Consider the following 23,151-nt stretch of genomic DNA (forward strand, 5'->3'; position numbering starts at 1 on the left):
TTCTGTCTGGAAGCTCAGCCTCCACATTTGCCACATGGCTGTATCCCTCAATTCCTTCTGGTGTTTGTTCAAATATTAATTGACATGATCAGAGGAATCTTTCAAAATCATAACCACCACCTCTCATCCTTACTCTTTTTTGTTTTAATTGCTGTTGAAACTTACCCTTCCTGATATATTAAACTGCTTCTAATTCATTAGCTTCCCCTGCTAGAATACAGACTTCATGGTGAAAGAGACTTTCTGTTCACTGCTGTATCCCCAGCATCTTGAGTAGTATCTGGTGAATGGCAGGTACTCTATGTTTAAATAATACGGGGAAGGCTAATTTATATTACTAAGTAAATTAATGCAATGAACCTTACAGAATCTATTAGTATGTTAAACAGGAAAGGAGGAGCATAAGAATGCAAAGCACATAGAGATATACAGTCAAACGTAACATTTTGCCGAATACCAATTTCTGGTAGCTCGAAGAAGAAATCCTATAAGACAAAGAGTTTCACTGCTGAATGAGTCCTAAGAGATGATATAATTCAGTACACTCACTTTATAACTGAGGAAATAGGAAAAGTTGAGGCCCAGTCTAGGAGTCCTTATTCCCAGCCCAGTGTTCTTCCACCTTTACATCTAAGTTCTTCACAAGTTTAGCAACCTTGGTACATGTATTGCTATATACATTACATTCATTTTCCAGTCTTCTTTATTTTGTTTTTGGCAGTATGATGTTTGACCAGTCACACATAACTTCTACATATTTATCTTTCTCAAGAAATTTAATACTTATCTTTCCCTGCTATTAAAACTGTGTAATTGAGATTTTAATTGTATACAACATTACTACTTTTCTGGAGGTACAATATTAAATGAAACTTCATTCTGGATTGAAAAGCAAGCAAGCAACTAACCAACCAACCAAGTGGCTAAAACATATATAACACTGTTGTGTAAATTCTGTTCTTAACTCCTTTATATTCTAGATACCTTATCCTGCCTTTGAATACTTAAAAAATTATCAGTTACAAAATGGTAGAGATAAATGTCCAAAAAATAGCTGAGTCACAGATATCAAATATGGGAGGCAAGTTTACATTACAAACTACTATATTCTATTTTGCTATAGAAAAACACAGGCCCACCATTTCCTGAAACAGTAATCTGGGACATCAAACTCAGAATTATGAAAGAAAGTTTTAAAGTTAAGTAAGTTAAGTGAATATAATCCTTTGGCATTCAAATGAATGACTATTTAAAAAAGCAAATGAAAATAGTTATTGCTAAAGAGTTTCAGACAGAATATTTAGAGATCTGGAAGTAAAACTGGCAGAGAGCTAGATTTACAGCAGTGCCCTACCTCTTCAGCCAACGTCTGCTGGAAAACTGCACGAATGGAGAGACAACACCGATGGAAATTCTTTATCAGTTGAGGGTGGATTGAGCCACTCAGCTGTGCCACCTCTTCATGGGTAGGAGTAATAAAGATCCCTTGCACTGTTTCTAAGGCAACATAATGGAAAAGTGTGTTCTCAGGACCAGATGTCAATCTTGGAAAAAAAAAAGGAATTAGAGAGATATTAGAGTAAACTTAAAAATGTTGCTTTGGTAGACGTCTAATAAGCTTCTAACTACAATAGAATATTAGGAGTATAATTAGGGAAGAAAAACTAGGCCAAACATTGAAATTCCCTCTTCCTCATCTGAAATACAGGCTAGGGTTATTTATCAGTTCCCTTAATGGAGGCAACTACTACATGTTATTCAAGGATAAACACCAATTCATTTGCAAGTAACTTAATCATCTCCTTGCTAAACAACCCAAACTGGCTAAAGCCCTCTTTTTCCATGGTTGGTAATGAATAACTCAGCCTGAGTCTGGCCCAGATATCTACAAGCCATAAACACGGTATCAGTCTAGAGTGCACCACATACAAAAACTCCTTCCAACAAACTAAGATTTTCAGTTAGTAGCTTAGTAGCAATAAAGTCTCTTACCATGACAGTCAAATGGACCATCCTGAAGAAAAATAAAATCAGTATTACCAACTACAAAGTGGAGGTGACATTCTAGAATCCATGGCAAGAACTCGAAATATTCCACTATTCTCATCATTACAGTCTCTTTTCTATGTTCTCTTACTATTTGCACTTCTCCATTCTTTTCCATCCTTTCTTCCCCTACTGGAGTTTGAGACTCCAGCAGAACCTATAAATACTGCTTATTTCTACCAGTGGTAAGAAGGGTAAAGAACAACAGTAGCAGTGAGCATGAAATAATGGTAATAGTTGGTAATGGTAATAGAATGCCCTCTGTGTGCCACGGTAGGTGTTTTAAAGTATCTGAGGCTTAATTCTCAAAATTACCCTGTAAGATATTAACTACTACTATCCTCATTTTGGGAGCCTAGTGACTCAGATGGTAAAGCATCTGCCTACAGTGTGGAAGACCTGGGTTCGATCCTTGGGTCAGGAAGATCCCCTGGAGAAGGAAATGGCAACCAACTCCAGTACTCTTGCTTGGAAAACCCCATGGACGGAGGAGCCTGGTAGGCTACAGTCCACAGGGTCGTAAAGAGTCGGACATGACTGAGCGACTTCACTTTATTTCATCGTCATTTTAACCAAAGTCAGTGTTCAGAGGACTTGGATTAACTTGTTTGAGGTCACACAGCTCAGTGTCAGAGCTTAGCCGATTCTGAGGCCTGCTCTACTACACCTTGCTTTTTCCTGTCAGTCTGTAAACATATGGGCCTAAATCCCCCATCAGCACCTCCTGTTAAACTATTAGGCAGCAAGATCAGAATAACTTTTTATCACTAACTAATGGTCTTGGTTTTCTTTAGCAAGGCCAAAGATAGGCAGGGAAGGAGATCATCTATAAATTTTTCTCATACTTTTCCATAGAGTGGTGGGTTCATTAACAACTGGTAGCTGGTATTTTTTCAATTAAGTGAAAAATAATCAAAATACAAAAACTAATTATTCAAAAAGAAAATAATTGAAAACATACCATTTAACTCTGAGGTTTTCAAATTCAAGAAAAGGTACAGAACAGGAATGATTCTTTTAAAAAGAGTTATTAGTAATGTTCGTATTTAGGAAGGTTTAGAATTAAAATTTATATTAACTTCTTTAGTTTTCTCTCGGAACAACCCCACAACACAATGAGCAGCTCTGGTTCTTGAAAACCATAAATTAACTCAGTGTATATTAACTCACTCAGTGTATAAACTGAAACTTTAAAAATCATCAAACAAGCAGTTATCCAATGGAAGGACAAGTATTTATTTTTAAAATATGCAGATTAAATTGGATTTGTTCTTCAGAAAGGTCACTCCTACAGCAGAGGATAGATTCAGGATAGAATAGGAATGGGGAACTGGTTGCAGTATAACCAGGTGAGAGAACAGGAGCTTGAACTAGGGTACAATTATTAGGCGCTGGGTGGATTCAAGAATTACTAGAATGCAGAATGGATAATACTTGTTTACTGAATGGAATATTTTCCACATATTGTTTAGTATATTTTTTTATTTTGCAAAAACAAATTAGGATAGTATATTACACACCAGTCTATATCACACTTTTTAAATTAACTATATAGTTTGAACATCTTTCCATGTCAGTAAAGGGAATAAATATGCCTCTGTAGCATCCTTTTAAATAGGAGAGCCTATGATTTATATCACATATTAATTTATGCTTAAAAATACAATTATAAATTTATATTGTTATAACCTTTTGTTAAGCTATAAACTTGGAAGAAAGTATTTCCTTTTACTAGATATAAAGCCCAAATAACATATATATATACATACATTAAAAAAATAATATACAGAGGTAATAAAAATTCAGAGCAGCAGTTTTTATTAAATGGAAGATTAGGGTTTAGGGAAGTTATTACAGGCTTCCACCAGAGATGTGAAATAGATTTCTTTGTTTAAAAAATATTTTTGTTTTTTAAAATAACTAATTTTCTTTAACTACTAAAATATTAAACATCACATTAAATTCCAAATTTTAACACATTAGATTTTCAATGCATTATTTTATGAAGACAGATTACCTTGTTTTTGCCCTGACTTTATGAGAAAAGTTTTTCCTGACAACTCTGTGAAACACATATATGAACTTAATATAAAACATTTCAAAGATTAAGGTGGTAGCTCTAAAACGTCTTTTTAAAATTTTATTTTTAATTGGAGGGTAATTGCTTTACAGTGTTGTGCTGGTTTCTGCCATACAACGGTGTGAATCAGCCGTAAGTATACATGTGTCTCTCACTTCTTCCCAGCTCCTCGCCTATCCTACCCCTCTAGGTTGTCACAGAGTGCTGGGTTGAGCTCGCTGTGTTACACAGCAACTTCCTACTAGCTACGTATTTTACATATGGTGATGTATATGTTTCCATGCTACTCTCTCAGTTCATCCCACCCTCTTCTTCCCCCGCTGTGTCCATAAATCTGTTCTCTATGTCTGTATCTCTATTCCTTCCCTACAAATAGGTTCATCAGTACTGTTTTTTTTAGATGCCATATATATGTGTTAAAATACAGTATTTTTAAAAATTTATTTATTTGTTGCACTGGGTCTTAGTTGCGGCATGCAGGATCTTTAGCTGTGACATGTGGGATCTAGTTCCCTGACCAGGGACCGAATCCAGGACCCCCTGCGTTGGGAGCACAGAGTCTTCATCACTGGACCACCAGGGAAATCCCCAATATTTGTTTTTCTCTTTCTGACTTACTTCACTCTGTATAACAGGCTCTAGGTTCATCCACCTCACCAGAACTGACTCAACTGTGCTCCTTTTTATGCCTGAGTAATATTGAACAGCTTTTTTTTTCTTTTAATGTGAACTTGATTTGTACATGTCTACTTGCGCTAATGAAAGTGTGCAATAGGAGTTTATTAACAAACTGATTCCATGCATACTATCATAATACCATACAGAGCTCAGGACGGAAGCCCTGCAAGTCACCACATAATAGCTGCACAACAAGAAGTGAATTTGTAACAGTTCATATTTTAATAATTATAGACAGATTAAGTTCTAAATATGCTCCTCCCACTCAGCTCCTTTTACATCAGAATTCCCTATTTACTTTTACCTATTTCCTAAAGAGGGTGTCATAGGTCAGTTCCCTGGCTCCAGACTCTGATAGGGAGATATGCAGGGAGGAAGCTTATTAGGGAGGACTTTTGGGGACAACAGCTGTGGGGGTGAGCATGAAGGAAGCAGGACTGAGCAGAGGGAAAAGCTGCATTCCAGTTGAGACCGAGGACTCAGCAGATACTGCCAGGACCTTTGAAACTTGTGTGGCTTTTCAGAGTTGTGTTGAATTTAAGTAGGGGCCAAGCCTGTACTCACTTATTGATTAGTCATTAGATGTGGCCACTCCTAGGGAGAGGTTGTAAGCTTGGCGGAGTTAATAAACTTCCAAGTTGGACAAGGGCAGGGTAGGGGGACTTTACTATGAGCCATTAGCAACCAACACTCTCAAGCACTGGGAATGAGTACTCAGAGCTAAGGAGTATCTACAAAAACCACAGCATCCATGAAAGTCTAAAAACAGTAAACTAATTTAACAATTAGACACACAAAAGGGAGGCTACCTGTGGAAGAGACATAAATGGAAACTTTTACATTTTGGAATACTACTTTGTATATGTTTTTTACTTCTTATATTTCTTATATGCATAATGAAAAATATTAGGGAAATAGCATAGCTATCTTCTTTCATATATAAGGCATATCATATTTGCTGAATAAAATCTATATATTATGGAACTGTACTTTTTCACTGTAAAATTTCCTCAAAGACAGTTAAGTGAAAAAGAATGAAACAAGGAAGTTTCTTACTTTACAGTGTTATATATATCCAGTTCTTTTTCTGAAAGGTCCTTTTTCAGGTTCCCCAAATGAAACGGATTTGGAAGAGTAGGCTTCTTTTTCGTGACCTGAAAAGTATTATTAAGTAGATCTGTTTATATCTAAGAATGGAAATCAAACAGAAGATACAGTGTAAAACTAGAAGTCTTTCAAGGAGAACTACTTATTATTTTTCAATGTTTCTGTTAGCGGAACGGCTGATCAAAACCATCCCCTGGCCAGGCAACAATAGTTAACTACTTGCATGAGTTATCTGACAAGAAGGGTCCCAGTAAGGAATGCGGAAGTGACAGGCTACCACCAACTGGAAGAATTTGGGAAAGGTCAAAAGGAGAGAGGAGACACCAGTCCATATGTCCTACCAACGTCCCAGAATCCCTGCTGGAATCCATCTTGGCCGAGTGATGCGCACGCCACCAGGAAGGAGCCTGAGTCAGAATGACTGACTGGAGACAACCCGGAAGCCCACCCCATCACCATAAAACCTGAGACTGTAAAACATGTGGCCGAGAAGTGCTCCCTGGTTCCCTTACCCTGCTGCCTGCTGTTCTCTGTCAGGGAGCCCCTTTCCAGTAGAGTCTCTTATTTCATCAGCACGTGTCTCTTCACATAATTCATTTCCAAGTGTTAGACAAGAGCCCCCTCTTGGACCCTGGAAGGGGTCCCCCTTCCTGCCAACATTTCCTTTAAACATTCTCAGTGCTAACTTGTACCTCTTGGCTTATCCTATGCTAGCAGTAACCACAGCAACACATCATGCGCAAGGACCTGACAGTTCTCTAATGTTTTATTACTTGGTATTTCTTTCTCTCTTGGCCCTAAATCACTGGTTTGCCAACAGTGACAAAAAACCACCACTAGTACAAATGAAGAAGGGTTTGTCATTAAAAATTCCCTTGCAATTACAAATAAGGACTGGACAGACAGTTTAGCTCCTAGAATGTACACAGAGGAATGAACACATACCTTAAGCAAGGCCCCAGTTTCTTCTGAACCATCAGAACCCTGAGATTCCGTAGTGTGGGGGCTCAGGCCAACACCTTCACCTTCAAGACCACCGTCAGGCCCTCCACTTCGGGATGGACTGGGCTTACGTGTCTTTAAGGAATAGTCACCGAAAAGAGTTCTTCTGCATGTTGGAGAGGTTGTGACCTTGGAAGCACTGTGCAGCCTACTGAGGATAGGTGAGGTGGTTAAATTATCTAATTTTTCATGTGACCCAGCGAGGAACCAGTCAGCACAAGACAAGCAGGGGGTTGGAGAAGAAGCTAGCCGTTCATTTATGCGGGAATCTACCCCTTCCAGCTGGTGAAGAGTTGTTTTGACCTGATCCACATATATACAGTCTGGTCCAGGATTCCCAATGGCTCTGGATGCACAGCCTCCAGCTTCTAATAGTACACATAACATGTAATGTCTCTATAAGAAAAAAAAAAAATTTGTATGTAGCAGGCATGCATAAATTTATGAATACTAAACAGTGCTGAAGAACTGATGCTTTCAAATTGTGGTACTGGAGAAGACTCTTGAGAGCCCTTTCGACAGCAAGGAGACAGTAAACCAGTCTAATCCTAAAGGAAATTAACCCTGAGCATTCATTGGAAGGACTGATGCTAAAGCTCCAATACTTTAGCCACCTGATGCAAACAGTCAACTCATTCGAAAAAACCTTGGTGCTCGAAAAGTTTGAGGACAGGAGGAGAAGGGCACGACAGATGATGAGATGGTTAGATAGCATTACTAACTCAATGGGCATGAGTTTGAGCAAACTCCAGGAGATAGTGAAGAACAGGGAAGCCTGGCGTGCTGCAGCTATAGGGTAGCAATGAGTCGGATATGACTTAGCGACTGAACAACAAACAGATATGGACATGTGGCATGATTATGTGATGGTTATTAAAAACTCCTCCCGCCTCTTCTTAGTTATCCTCAAGGCTACTTGATGACCTTTGAAAACAAATCTCACATTGCCTTATCCTGATACACCATCAGCTGCCACTTTCGGCACATAGACTCCCCTAAGGTAGCCTTCAAAGAGCCTTCATCAGTGGTAGTCCTTTCGTTTGCATTCACATATTTAATCTGTTTCTGATTCTATATTCTTTTCATGTCTCTCTATTTCCCAAAACAAACTAGAAGATAAAACCTCTGGTTTTATAGAATTGGGAACAAAAAAAATCTTAACCTGCTAAAATCTTATCTTGCAGTTCATTACTATTTCTTTATGAGTATTAAATGGATACAAAATAAAAGAAATAAAGGAGAGTAACTTTTCTGAATATTAGTATTTGACATGCTTATAATTTTAAATTATCATTTTTATATATTTATTTAGATAATCAGTAAATGGCAAAAACAAACAAACCCAAGAAAGAAATGAAGGTAAACTTACCAAGCCAACAATTAGCAAAAAATATCTCCCTTCAGGTTCCTGAAAGACTTCAGTGTTTGAGTCTGCAGAAGGTTGGAGGTGATGTCGAGGAAATACTTCCCTCCATATTACCAGCTGACCAATTCTGTGTTTTGCTGCTAAAGGCAGTAGGCAATAGTGGCGACAGTATACAGCAATATCAATAAGATCATCCTTAGGCAAATGGCTGCATATCAAATACCCCTTGAATGGAACCACAGAAAATAAAAGTCAACTAGTGACATAAAGCAATAATCCTATAATATATTTTTAAGAGTTTTACAGGTATTTCTTCAGTTGGTTTAAAATATTCCAGTTTTAAGTGGAATAAAGAAATAACAAAAATGTTTTCTTTCAGCTATTCATTAAGTATGTATAATAACTTAGGTCTGTAATAGATAGACTTTAGCATAAAGCAGGATCACCTCTAAGTAGCATTAGCCTGAGAATTTGGCAAGATTACAAAGAACTGAATTCTGAAGATGAAAAGCAGAGAAGTATGAGTTGAGGTGGGGCGAGACTTTTCACACTTACAGTTCTGTATTGTCTGATTCTCTTTAGATATGTTTAATTCTGTGCTTAAAAATATACAAAATTAAAATACTTAAATTCATTTGATGAATTGAAACTTTTAATTAAATTGAAACTTAACTTGCTTTATATGGAAGTTAACTACCTAATTTTAGAAAATTTATCAATAAGATACAGTTACTTTTGAAGACAAGGGAAAATTATACACAACTGCAAAAGGAAATCAACAAAGTATTGCTCTTTTCTCATATACACTTGATTCTTTGAGTACTGTTTCTTTCTTACAAATTTGTAAATGCTTTAAAATGTAATGAAACTGAAATATTTAATGTATTTTTAAATATTAGGTATAAGTCTTAAGATCCAAATTTTATTGTACCTACATTCAGAGAAAAAGAGAAAAATGCATTTTTCATGTTTGTAAGAGTTTGGGAAAATTTAGATTTGTTCATATAACAGTACAACATTTAAAAGTCAAGCTTAACTTACCTTGTAAAATAGAGAAGACCCCAAAATTGTATATAGCCGTCTCATGTCATAGTAATCCTCAGACTGGGGGGAAAACCACAGTGGATTTATATATGTATATATATTTTTATGATTTAAAAATATCCTAGTTAAGCTGCAACAGTTAAAATGGAAATTACAGCCCTTAATAACTGAAGTTTCTCCTTTTTGGTATTTATTTATTATGGAAGCACAGTTGATTTACAATGTTTCAGATGTACAGTAAGGTGGTTCAGTTACATACACACACACACATTCTTTTTCAGATTCTTTTCCTTTATAGGTTATTACAAGATAATGAATATAGTTTGCTGAACATAGGTCCTTATATTGAGGCATAAGGTGCCTATGTATTTATTTTTGACTGAAAACAACCTTATTTTTGATTCTTATAAAATACTGTTGAATAGAGACACCTAAGAGTAGAACATAATGTTTGTTACCCTAAGGGGGATTGAAAGGGATCATCTAAAATATTTGATATTACCATATACTATTTTTGAAAGTACAAACTGGTACAACCTATTTGGGGTTTAATCATATGTAAAAAAAATTTAAATACACATACCCTTTGAGTAATTCCTCTTTTATAAATCTACAGAAATACCTGAACAAGACAATCATGGTTTTTGTATAAAAAGTTTAGAATTTCTAATAAAAAACAGCACCCCCAATGATATGTGTATGTGTGTGTGTATATATGTGCGTGCCTGTGTGCTGAGTCATTCAGTGCATCTACTCTGCGATCCGTAGACTGTAGCCCGCCAGGTTCCTCTGTCCACGCAGTTCTCCCAGCAATAATACTGGAGTGGGTAGCCATTCCCTCCTCCCAGGGATCTTTCCAACCCAGAGACTGAACCCGGGTCTCCTGCATTGCAGGCGGATTCTTTAGCATCTGAACCACCAGAGGAGCCCATATATATACGTAAAATGTGTATGCCATGCCCTCCTCCAGGAGATCTTCCCAACCCAGGGATTGAACCCACATCTCCCCACATCCTGCACTGGAAGGTGGGTTCTTTACCACTAGCACCACCTGGTATATACATATGTATTGGCTTGCACAGGGGTATGTATGGGCTTCCCCAGTGGTTCAGACAGTAAAAAAATCTGCCTGCAATGCAGGAGACTCAGGTTCAATTCCTGGGCCAGGAAGATCTCCTGGAGAAGGGAATGGCAACCCACTCCAGTATTCTTGCCTGGAGAATTCCATGGACAGAAGAGCCTGGTATGGGGTCACAAAGAGTCAGACACAACTAAGCAACTAACACTTTCACTTTCATGTATGTGTACAGAAGAGTCTGGAAGAATACATTCCAAACTGTTGGAGCAGTTACAACTGGGGATGGAACTGAGGGAGAGGGATGAGGAAGGAGGACATGTGTTTTTATTAATCATGCTTGCATTTTTTTAAACCCAATATGCAAGCATTACTTTTATAATTAAAAAAACACACAACAAAACCCTAGGAAAACTGGACATAATCTAAATATCCCTCAACTGGGGAATGGATAAACACTGTGATAACTTCATACAGTGGACTACTGTCTGCAGTAAAAAGAACTGAACTACTGATATAGACAATGAAATGAATGAATTTCAAATAAATTATGCTACGTGAAAGAAGTCAAACTCATCCTTGTTCATTTGTTTTGACTGCTTTTATGTCAAAGATATTTCCTGTGATGCTTTACTGTCCTCACATTTAAGAATGAGGTATTAATACATTTATCAGAAGCTTTTTGAGGGTATCGGAGAAGGCAATGGCACCCCACTCCAGTACTCTTGCCTGGAAAATCCCATGGACAGAAGAGCCTGGAAGGCTGCAGTCCATGGGGTCGCTGAGGGTCGGACACGACTGAGCGACTTCACTTTCACTTTTCACTTTCATGCATTGGATGGAAGCTCTTTGGCTTCACTGTAGGTAAACTTTTAGAAAGAATTTTAATTAAAAATTTTACATGGTGAAATATACATAAAATTTGCTATCTTAATAACTGTTAAATGTACAGCTCAATAGCATTATGCGCAATTCACACTGTTCGCAACCAAATCAGAACTTTATCCTCTTGCAAAACTGAAACTCAGTATCTATCAAACAACAACTCTCCATCCCCCTTCCTTCCCCCAGCCCCTGACATCCACTTTTCTTCTTTCTGTTTTTATGAATTTGACTACTTTAGGCATCTCCTACATACTTGCCTGGGAAATCCCATGGACAGAGGAGTGTGATGGGGTACAATCCATGGAGTCACAAAGAGCTGGACACGACTGAGTGAGTGAACAACAACAATGGGTGAAATCATGCACTATTTTATCTTGTGAAGGGCTTGGTTTGCCTTTGTGATGTGCTAGTGTTGTGGTGTCCTCTGGGTTCATCCCTGTTGACACCTATGTCAAAATTTACTTCCTTTGGGGGGCTAAGTCATGTTTCACAGTATGTATTATCCATAATTTCTGTCTGCTCGTTCATCTGTTGGTGAAGGCGGGTTGCTTTCTCTTTTTGCTGTTGTGAATGATGCTACTGTGAACGTGGGTTTGCAAGTGTCTCTTAATTCTTTTGAGTATATCAACTGCTGGGTCATCTGGTAGTTCTATTTTTCATTTTTTTGTGGAGACCACCATGCTGTGTTTTATAACATTTGCACTGCTTTGCATTCCCACCAACAGTGCACAGGGCTTCCAATTATTCTACATCCTTGCCAACAACTGGTATTTTTGGGGTTTTGTTTGGTTCTGTTGTTATTATCTTGGACCCTGCTTTTTCCACAGAAAATGATCTTGAATATTTTTTTCATGTCAGTAGACAGTTTTCTAAACATGATTTCAATGGCAGTATTACTGAACAGATTCCATAATGTAGTATTTTGTTTCCAGTAATTTTTCAGGGTATAAATAATGCTGTGTAGAATATTCTTAGAAAGAAAATCTTTGTGTACATCCCTGATATTTTCCTTAGTTGATAAGCTCCTGGAGGTTGAATTCCTATACCAGAAGATATATATTTTTTAATGTATATTGCCAGATTGTTTTCCTGAGTGGTTGCATCAGTTTATATTCCTACTAGCAGTATGACAGTATCATCTACACTGAACATTTCAGACAGAATTACTTCCATGTGATATCATAAATACAAGGTTACCAAGAATATACATCAACTGATAACAATGGTTAACTCTGAAAATAGGGCTGGTTTTGATGTATGAGTGGTCAAACAAAATGCTAGGTTTATGTTTACTGTTTGCATTTCCCCATAAGAATGTACTCATGTAATATTTGTAAAACTAAATATTTAAACTTCCCAATTAATAAAAGTCAGATGCAAATTATTTACCATGTGATTCAACTTATGTGACATTCCAGAAAAGGTAAAAACCATGTGCACAGTAAACAGATCAGCGGTTACAGGGACTGGGGGTAGGGAAAGGGACTGACTATAAAAGGGCACAAAAAATTTACTTAATATAAATTATACCTTAATAATAATCTTAAAACACTAAAGAAAAGAACACAGAATTAAAATATAACATTAAATCTTATAACTAATGACACAAAAAGTTTAGAATGGTCCCTCTTTTTTTAAATTAATATAAAACTGTGAATTATTCTGCCAGTTCTGACAAATGTGTACAGATGTGTAAGTACCACCAACATCAAGATATAGAACAGTTATATCAACACTGTTGCCAATTTTTTTTTGCTGAGTATTATTCCAATGCACATATATATATATATATATCATACTTTGTTGATGGACATTGATTATTTGAATGGTCTCTTGACTATTAAAAATGAAGCTGCTGTGAACATTTGTTTACAGGCCTTTGTATTGACATAGATTTCATTTCTCTTGGGAAGTTAGATAGCAATGAGTTGAGTTGAGTTCAGTTGCTCAGTCGTGCCTGACTCTTTGCAGCGCCACGGACTGCAGCATGCTAGGCCTCTCGGTCCATCACCAATTCCCAGAGCTTACTCAAACTCATGTCCATTGACTCGGTGATGCCATCCAACCATCTCATCCTCTGTCGTCCCCTTCTCCTGCCTTCAGTCTTTCCCAGCATCAGGATCTTTTCCAATGAGTCAGTTCTTTGTATCAGGTGGCCAAAGTATTGGAGTTTCAGCTTCAGCATCAGTCCTTCCAATGAACAGTCAGGATTGATTTCCTTTAGGATGGACTGGTTAGATCTCTTTGCTGTCCAAGGGACTCTAAGAGTCTTCTCCAACACCACAGTTCAAAAGCATCAATTCCTTGGCGCTCAGCTTTCTTTATGGGTCCAACTCTCACATCCATACATGACTACTGGAAAAAACCATAGCTTTGACTAGACACACCTTCGTTGGCAAAGTAACGTCTCTGCTTTTTCATAAGCTGTGTAGGTTGGTCCTAACTTTTCTTCCAAGGAGCAAGCGTCTTTTAATTTCATGGCTGCAGTCACCATCTGCAGTGATTTTGGAGCCCCCAAAAGTAAGGTGTGTCACGGTTTCCATTGTTTCCCCATCTATTTGCCATGAAGTGATGGGACCAGATGCCATGATCTTAGTTTTCTCAATGTTGAGGTTTAAGCCAATTTTTTCACTCTCCTCTTGCACTTTTCAGAGGCTCTTTAGTTCTTTGCTTTCTGCCATAAGTGTGGTGTCATCTGTATATCCAAGGTGATTGATATTTCTCCTGGCAATCTTGATTCCAGTTTGTGCGTCATCCAGCCCTGCATTTTGCATGATGTCCTCTGCATATAAGTTAAATAAGCAGGGTGACAGTATATAGTCTTGAGGTACTCCTTTCCTGATTCGGAACTAGTCTGTTGTTCCATGTCTAGTTCTAACTGTTGATTCTTGACCTGCATACAGATTCTCAAGAGGTAGGTAAGGTGGTCTGTTATTCCTATCTCTTTAAGCATTTCCCACAGTTTGTTATGATCCACACAGTCAAAGGCTTTGGTGTAGTCAATAAAGCAGAAGTAGATGCTTTTCTGGAACTCTCTCACTTTTCCGATGATCCAACGAATGTTGGCAATTTGATCTCTGGTTCCTCTGCCTTTTCTAAATCTAGCTTGAACATCTGGAAGTTCACGGTGCTTGGAGAATTTTGAGCATTATTTTGCTAGCATGTGAGATGAGTGCAATTGTGTGGTAGTTTGAGCATTCTTTGGCATTGCTTTTCTTAGGAATTGGAATGAAAACTGACCTTTTCCAGTCCTGTGGCCACTGCTGAGTTTTCCAAATTTGCTGTCATATTGAGTGCAGCACTTTCACAGAATCATCTTTTAGGATTTGAAATAGCTCAACTGGAATTCTATCACCTTGACTAGCTTAGTTCATAGTGATGCTTCCTAAGGCCCACTTGACTTCGCATTCCAGGGTGTCTGGTTCTAGGTGAGTGACCATGCCATTGTGATTATCTGGGTTGTGAAGATCTTTTTTATATAGTTCTTCTGTGTATTCTTGCCACGTCTTCTTAATATCTTCTGCTTCTGTTAGGTCCATACCATTTCTGTCCTTCATTGTGTGCCCATCTTTGCATGAAATGTTTCCTTGGTATCTCTAATTTTCTTGAAGAGATTTATTGCTTTCCTCTACTTCTTGCACTGATCACTTAGGAAGGCTTTCTTATCTCTCCCTGCTGTTCTTTGGAACTCTGCATTCAAATGGGTATATCTTTTCTCTTTTGCCTTTAGCTTCTCTTCTTTTCATAGCTATTTGTAAGACCTCCTCAGACAACCATTTTGCCTTTTTGCATTTCTTTTTCTTGCGGATGGTCTTGATCACGGCCTCCTGTACAATGTCATGAGCCTCTGTCCATAGTTCTTCAGGCACTCTTATCAGATCTAATAATCCCTGGAATCTATTTGTCACTTCCACTGTGTAATTGTAAGGGATTTGATTTATGTCATACCTGAATGGTCTAGTGGTTTTCCCTACTTTCTTCAGTAAGTCTAAATTTGGCGATAAGGAGTTCATGATCTGAGCTACAGTCAGCTCCTGGTCTTGTTTTGCTGACTCTATAGAGCTTCTCCATCTTCGGCTGCAAAGAATATAATCAGTCTGATTTTGGTATTGACCATCTGGTGATGTTCATAGTACAGATGTTTAGCTTATTAAGAAACTTCCAAACTGTTTTCCAAACAAGTGTATCATGTTACATTATCAATTTATCAACTTTTTCTTTTGTGTATTGTGTCTTGATGTTGTAGACAAGGAATCCCAACAGATCTTTTTCTAGCCAGTTAGTTTCACTGTTCATTAAAATGATGTTCTATGAAAACAAGTGTTAAGAGTTTTAATTAAACTTACAAATCTAGGTTCTGAAAACCTACATATTTTAATACTTTGGATCTAAACTGCTCCTAATGATTAGTATCCAGTTAATATTTTCCCCCATTGGTGAAAAAAATGTACACCCTACAAACAGTTCTCCTTGCTTCAATTTCCACTCTTTTTACAAACAAAATACCCTTCCATTTGCTTAGCTAAGACTAAGCTACCTTTCAAGTGAACCACCTCTCCCCACTTTCAACAGCAATCTGCTAAAGAATGACCCAGCCTCACTGCTTCTACTGCCTAACGTCTCATTTTCTTTAAAAAAACTTTCATTACTGAAAATATTAGCATATACAAAAATAGAATAATATATTAGCTCCTCAGTACCCATCACCACCCAGCTTTAGCAAAGACCAGTATGTGGCTAACATTGTTTCAGCTCTCTCCTTCTTCCCTCTCCCTGATGAATTATTTCCAAATCAATTCCAGATGTTGTATCATTTCATCTGTAACTACTTTAGAATGCATCTGTAAAACAGAAGGACTTTAAAAAAAATACATACCCAGAATATCATTACCACATCTAAAGAATTATTCCCACATAATATCCAGTTATCTGTGTTTATGTGTTCTTGATTGACTCATACACATTTTAATATATTTTGTTTGTTTGAATCAGAATCCAAGTAAGATCCACATACTGACACTGGTTGATGTTTCTTGAGTCACTCGTAACTGATAGGTTCTCTCTCAATTTCTCCTGACTGCGCGCCACCCCCCATGCCCCTACTACCCCACACCCCACCTTCTAATCTACTTGTTGAAGAAACCATCCTGTTGTGTTTCCTAGTCTGAATTTTGCTGACAGCAATCCCCCTCCTCCTAATGGGGTCATATAACATGCCCCTCTTCCCCTGTATTTTCTACAAATTGGTAGTCAGACCTTGAGGTGTGATCGAGTATATTTTATAGGTGGTTTGTGTGCTTCCAACAGGAACCGTATACTGTCTGGCTGACTTTCTTTTTGTGATGTTAACAGCTACAGCCAGTCACTGCTTAGATCTTTTAACTCACTAAAATGACATTCCAATTCTGTCATTCTTACTTGATCTGTTAGATAGACCAATTCCGCAAAGAGAACTTCCAGATGTTTAAGCTGAATTTAGAAAAGGCAGAGGAATCAGAAATCAAATTGCCAACATCCTTTGGATCATAGAAAAAGCAAGAGAATTCCAGAAAAACATGTACTACTTTATTGACTATGCCAAAGCCTTTGACTGTGTGGATCACAATAAACTGTGGAAAATTCTGAAAGAGATGGGAATACCTGACTACCTTACCTGCCTCCTGAGAAATCTGTATGCAGGTCAAGAATCAACAGTTAGAACTAGACATGGAACAACAGACTAGTTCCATATCAGGAAAGGAGTACCTCAAGACTATATACTGTCACCCTGCTTATTTAACTTAAATGCAGAGTACATCATGCAAAATGCAGGGCTGGATGAAGCACAAGCTGAAATCAAGATTGCCAGGAGAAATATCAATAACCTCAGATATGCAGATGACACCACCCTTTTGGCAGAAAGCGAAAAAGAACTGAAGAGCCTCTTGATGAAAGAAATGCAAGAGGAGAGTGAAAAAGTTGGCTTAAAACTCAACATTCAGAAAACTAAGATCATGGCATCTGGTTCCATCACTTCCTGGCAAACAGGTGGGGAAACAATGAAAACACTGACAGACTTTACTTTGGGGGGCTCCAAAATCACTGCAGATGGTGACTGCAGCCATGAAATTAAGACATTTATTTGCTCCTTGGAAGAAAAGCTATGACAAACCTAGACAGCACAATAAAAATCAGAGACATTACTTTGCTGATGAAGGTCAAAGCTATGGTTTTTTCCAGTAGTCATGTATGGATGTGAGAGTTGGACCATAAAGAAAGCTGACTGCTGAAGAATTGATGCTTTGGAACTGTGGTGTTGGAGAAGACTCTTGAGAGTCCTTTGAACTGCAAGGAGATCTAACCACTCAATCCTAAAGGAAATCAATCCTGACTATTCATTGGAAGGACTGATGCTGAAGTGCCAATACTTTGGCCACCTGATGCGAAGAGCTGACTCATTGGAAAAGACCCTGATGCTGGGAAAGATTGAAGGCAGGAGAAGGGGATGACAGAGGATGAGATGGTTGATGGCATCACTGACTCAATGGACATGAGTTTGAGCAAGCTCCAGGAGTTGGTGATGGACAGGGAAGCCTGGCGTGCTGCAATCCATGGGGTTGCAAAGAGTTGGACATGACTGAGTGACTGAACTGACTGACTGTAAAGAGTAACTCCCCTCACCTCTATTTGGTAACCTTGAGGTATGGTTTAGACAGGAAAGGAGATCAATGTTAGATTCTTTCTCCCTAATTACTATTTCACAGTATTGGATGGGTTCCTTAGTATTCTCCAAAGTTGACCAATAACTTTCTGTTTTCTTTAGTACCATTATGAACTCATAGACTTAGATATATCTGATGTGTTTCAATCCAGTGTAGTTATTATCCTTATAGATGTTCAAGTGGGAGTCTCTTCAAGTTGTCTCCTAATTACTTGAACTTTAAATTAAACCTAGTAATTTTTGAAAGCTTCCTGGATGTCTGATATAACAAGATGTTGCCAAGTTTATCTTGTACATTTTCAGCCCTAAATCTGGATTCAGCCATTTCTCATAGTAGTCTTGGTTGCCTTAAGTGAAAAATATTATTTATACACAATGGCCTGGGTGCTAGTGATGCTCTAGTGGACAGAGGTAGGAAATATATTTCACTAGACAGAGCTAGGAAATATATATATTTTTTAAATGATTAAAAAACATACTACCGATCAATATAACATGTATGGTCTTTCTTTCAAAGCCCAGTTATAAATGATACTGCATATAATGATTATTACATGCCTCCTTGGAAAATACTTAGAATAATGACTGATTTACAAAATAAGAAATAAACAATGAACTTTTCCTAAAATCCACTGCTTTTCTTACCAGTTCTGCAAAGTCTGCGGCCTCCAAGTCACTCAATGCCGTGTCTAATTCCAACTATATGGGGAAAAAAAAAAACTGTAACACAAACATTTAATTTATATTACTTAGTTTTTAGTACTGGCCATATAAAAGTGCTTAATTACCTGTGTGTGCTAAATTGCTTCAGTCGTGTCTGACTCTTTGCGAACCCATGGACTGTAGCCACCAGGCTCCTCTGTCCATGTGATTCTCCAGGCAAGAATAATGGAGGGGGTTGCCATTTCCTCCTCCAATAATTACTTGAAGAAGTAAATAAATATCTCTCTCTCCTTTGTGTTATTTAAAGAATGTCCCAAAATGGAACATCTTGCTTTTTAAGCTTTGCAATTACAAAAATAAAATCAGTGTATTTTAACATACAGGCATTTTTCACTTACATCTTCATTACTGCAAAATGGGCTTCACTTTGTATTCAATGCAAACTAATTTATGAAGTTACAAAGCTGCTTTACAGTTTTGTCAGAAAAATTTTTAACTTATTAAAAATCTTAAGAGTAAAATAAATCAATCTTGATATAGCCAATCTATTATGAATTGTTTATTTTTCTATTTTCTATATATTTCTCAACAGTTGGATCTTGGAAAATATCAACATTCTTCCCTGTCTCTTGCCATTAAATTCTTTTGTATAAAAAGACTGTTAATCTTTATTCATGGATTAAATCATGAAAGCAAGTGTTCCCCTGGAACCTGGCACAGTTTAACCACCCTACAGAGTTATTAGAAAAATCTCTTACTTAGGATTTAGCTTCTGTTCCTATGGAATTTGCCTGAACTCTTTCATGTATTTGTCCTTCCCTGAAGCATTCAAAATTTTAAGGCAGAATATATTTAATCTGAGGTTTAATCTGTAATGCATATATATAAACTGAAAACTATTGATAGTTAAAGTCTGTAGAATGTATGGTATTTGTGAAAAAATAACCTTGTTTTTTATTTTTTTTAAAGGCCAAGGGCACTCTCTGCAGGACCGTTTCACAAACTGTGTCTTACTGAGATGACAGAAGCTTTGGAAACATTAGTCATGCCTCTCAATGCTTTTCACACAGTGTGACTTATTACTCATTTGTGACCCACATTTTTCTGCATCTAGCAAATACTTCATGTTCTCCTTTTTGTGGCTATAGTTTCTGTTGTGAAAAACTACAGGACAAAAGGAAAATTACCTACTTAAGATTTCTGATCTCAGAAATGTTAAACAAGGTTGCTATTCCTGCTACTGAACTCTATAGGCTAAAACACAAGGTTACTATAATTGTTTCTTCATACTCCTTAAGAGAAGAAGTAAAATATCTTTTCTCTTAATTATTCCAATGTATCTTAGGGAAAAAAAAAATTTTTTTTAAGTCTGACATACAAAATAAGGAAATTCTCAAACACCTGGGAAAGAAAACTGAAGTGCAACCTCACCATATACTAAACTCAGAACAAGTATATTTTTCTCCAACTTAAAAGCAATTATTCCCACCTAAAATTTATCAGGTACAAATTACCTCACACACCTATATGTTTTTAACTAAATTTCTCAAGGCACAAAATTTCTTACTGTTTTCCATTGGAATATATATAGTCAATAAATCCTACTATTTTTAATCACAGTAAGAAATCTCAAAGGGAAAAGCAAAGCTTTTGAGTTCTTTGAGTCTGCTGATAAAACAAAAACAAAAACTTCAAGGATTACCATGTATTTAAAACTTTACATTCATCAGAGACTTTTAGATCACTTTATCAGAGTGTATCTATCTCTTTCCAAATATATTATTCTTAATTCTCTTAACCAGACTACAAAATGTGAAATCGTCTCAGCTATATCCTCATTGTTTCCCGTGTACAAGTTCCACCTACCTAACTACACTGTGAGCATCCAAAGGACTTTCCTGGATTCCCAGAGCACAGCACACATCTGAGTACTTGGCACAGTAAAGGCTGACCTCCATATAGAAATGTCAGACTCAGAAAGTACAAGTACAGCCAAAGCTCTGGTGAGATAAAGCAACAGGTATGATTTGAGTCAAAAGATTACAGAATATACATCAGTTCACATGGTGATTTCTCAGTGTGATATTGTCTTAGGCTGATAAAAATAAAGTATACAAGGTGGGGGGGGGGTGGAGGGAGGGGACATATGTATGCCTGTGGCTGATTGACGTTGATGTGTGCAGAAACCAACACAACTCTGTGAAGCAATTATCCTTCAATTAAAAATTAGTATATTTTAAAAAAGTATATTGTCCTTTCAATCAAATATATGCTAAGCTAAGGGGAATAATGTCAATAAAAGAGAAATCTGAATACAGAAAGAAGCCTTCACATGGAATTTATAAGACTGAAATAGGCTGTATTTTTAAATGTCTTAAACTTCTTAGAAGGAAAATATTTAATCTTAATATATCCAAAGTCTAAAGACACTGCCCCCAAAAACATTTAGTCTTATATCTCTACTCTCACAGAAGAGACTATATACTTTGTGGAGAAAACATTTCTTTAAGTGAAGAGAGTCTTAGGAGAAAGAACTTGAGCAAAACTCATATGAGATGATGGTGTGCGTGCTTAACTGCTCAGTGGTGTCTGACTCTGCAACTCCGTGGACCATAGTCCACCAGGCTTCTCTGTCTATGGAATTTTCCAGGAGAGAAAACTGGAGTGGGTTACCATTTCCTACTCTAGGAAAGAGATGATAGCACCTCTGACAATGGGTCTTGTATCTTTCAGAAGAAAAAAGACCCCAGAATGGACATGAGGCAGACTTTGGAACCAGGATCTTTCTATATTAAATGTAAGGTTATCTAATTAAACTCTGTCTCTTATTCATGGGAGGAGAATTCTATATTTCCTACTTTTCAGTATGGAAATGATTTAGGAAAATTATAATCATTGGCCTCAGATAAAAAAATGCAGCAGGAGGTAGTTGACAGAGGCAAGGACAAAAAAAAGGTAAAGTTTCCTTTAAAGATGCTCTAACCCCTCAACTCCCTCCAGTTATACAATATATAATACTACTTTCACAACTATAATTACAACAATGTGCAAGGCATGGCTCTTAAGCATTTTATGTATTATAACTTCTTTATGAAGTAGATACTATTATTGTTCCCATTTTACAGATGAGAAAACTGAGTAAAGAGACTGATATATCAGTTTAAATTATTATTAAACTGTCAAAAGGCATAATTATTTGATCATATAGAATTCCATGAAGAGAAGAATCTTGAATTGGGGTTTTACTACAACATAGCTTGAGTTTCTTCATGGACAAGGAACTGCTATGGCATGGTGCCTCATTAATACTGTTACAAATGCTGTGGCTAAATACACTGCTGTTTATGAATATGTTTGAAGTGAGTCTTCAGTCATTTCAATCCATAGTTATTCTGGATCTAGAAATGACTAAAATCACATTGATAACCCTCATGAAGATTAACTTTGGGTGAGCTATCTATGGGACAAGGCTAAGGGTAATTACAGATGCTCATGTAAACAAAGATTTTGGTATTATTTGTGGAGTTTGTATTTTAGTTAAGAATATTTGTTAGCCAATCACTTCATCCACCTAACTCAACGACCCTGCGTTATAAAATCAAAACCACATAATTAAAAAGTAAGACACACATATAATTATGATTTCCAAAAAGTATTCCAAGTTTGAACAAAGCCTGAATGTTAAAGTAAGATGAGAGAACTAATTTTCATTTAGAAAAAGTTCACTGCACTGAACCTCCTACCATATCAACTAGTTGCCCTTTTAACTCTTACCCACAATCCTGAAAATAACAAAAAGCCTATGGGGGAGAAAAAAAAAAAAGGGAAAATAAAGAATTATAAGGCAACTGGCTCTGATTCTTATTTATGACACCTAAGAGTACCTTAATTTCCTGGGGAAGTGTGAGCCACCGAACTCCAGGGAGATTGTCTAAAAGTACTGCACTGGAAGCATCATACTGCTGTGTGCTGGGACTGGCACTCGAATGTAGTTTAGTGGGCTGAAGTGCTCTTTGGAAAAACAAGCTGAAAAAATGGTCCAAACGAGGAACATTCTCAGCCTGGCAGAAGGCACTGAAAAAACAAGAGCTGTAATGTTAGAACAACACATGGAAATGGTGGTCATCGCTTGTACAATCCCAAAGGGACTGGATCTTGCCCAGCTACATAGGTTCTCTTCCTTACTGCTCCCTTCTTAATAAGAATTAATAGCCATAATGTTACTGATGGAGTATATTAAGAAAGTCACCCTGTCAATATTTTTTACCCTAAGACTTTATTCTCAAGTGCACTGGGCAGATGGTACTATGGGAAAACCACAGGGCTAACACAAGTGTATCTAAAACAGAATGGGCTGAAGTACCCTTTTGGCAAAAAATGTAAGTTGCTTTCACTTTTGATTATTTCTCAACCATGTACAACTCCCAATATCTTTCAGTCAGCATAGGATAACAAAAAGATTCTGAGCTTCTAGAACAGATCTGACTGAACTCACTGCTTTTCAC

General features: G+C 37.2%; 1 protein-coding gene across 1 annotated transcript in view; it reads right to left on the reverse strand.

Moving 5' to 3' along the window:
• Positions 1-23,151, reverse strand: part of INTU (inturned planar cell polarity protein) — a 77,509-nt gene that overhangs the window by 6,295 nt on the left and 48,063 nt on the right. Inside the window, exons 8-14 of the mRNA XM_068990223.1 lie at positions 22,531-22,720; positions 18,629-18,682; positions 9,321-9,383; positions 8,283-8,504; positions 6,857-7,309; positions 5,861-5,958; positions 1,355-1,544 (exon numbers count right to left, since the gene is read on the reverse strand). Of these exons, the coding sequence (XP_068846324.1) occupies positions 1,355-1,544; positions 5,861-5,958; positions 6,857-7,309; positions 8,283-8,504; positions 9,321-9,383; positions 18,629-18,682; positions 22,531-22,720 (1,270 nt within the window). The remainder of the gene's footprint in view (positions 1-1,354; positions 1,545-5,860; positions 5,959-6,856; positions 7,310-8,282; positions 8,505-9,320; positions 9,384-18,628; positions 18,683-22,530; positions 22,721-23,151) is intronic.

This window comes from Capricornis sumatraensis, chromosome 17 (assembly GCF_032405125.1).
Source record: "Capricornis sumatraensis isolate serow.1 chromosome 17, serow.2, whole genome shotgun sequence".
In the NCBI taxonomy this organism is placed as follows: domain Eukaryota; kingdom Metazoa; phylum Chordata; class Mammalia; order Artiodactyla; family Bovidae; genus Capricornis; species Capricornis sumatraensis.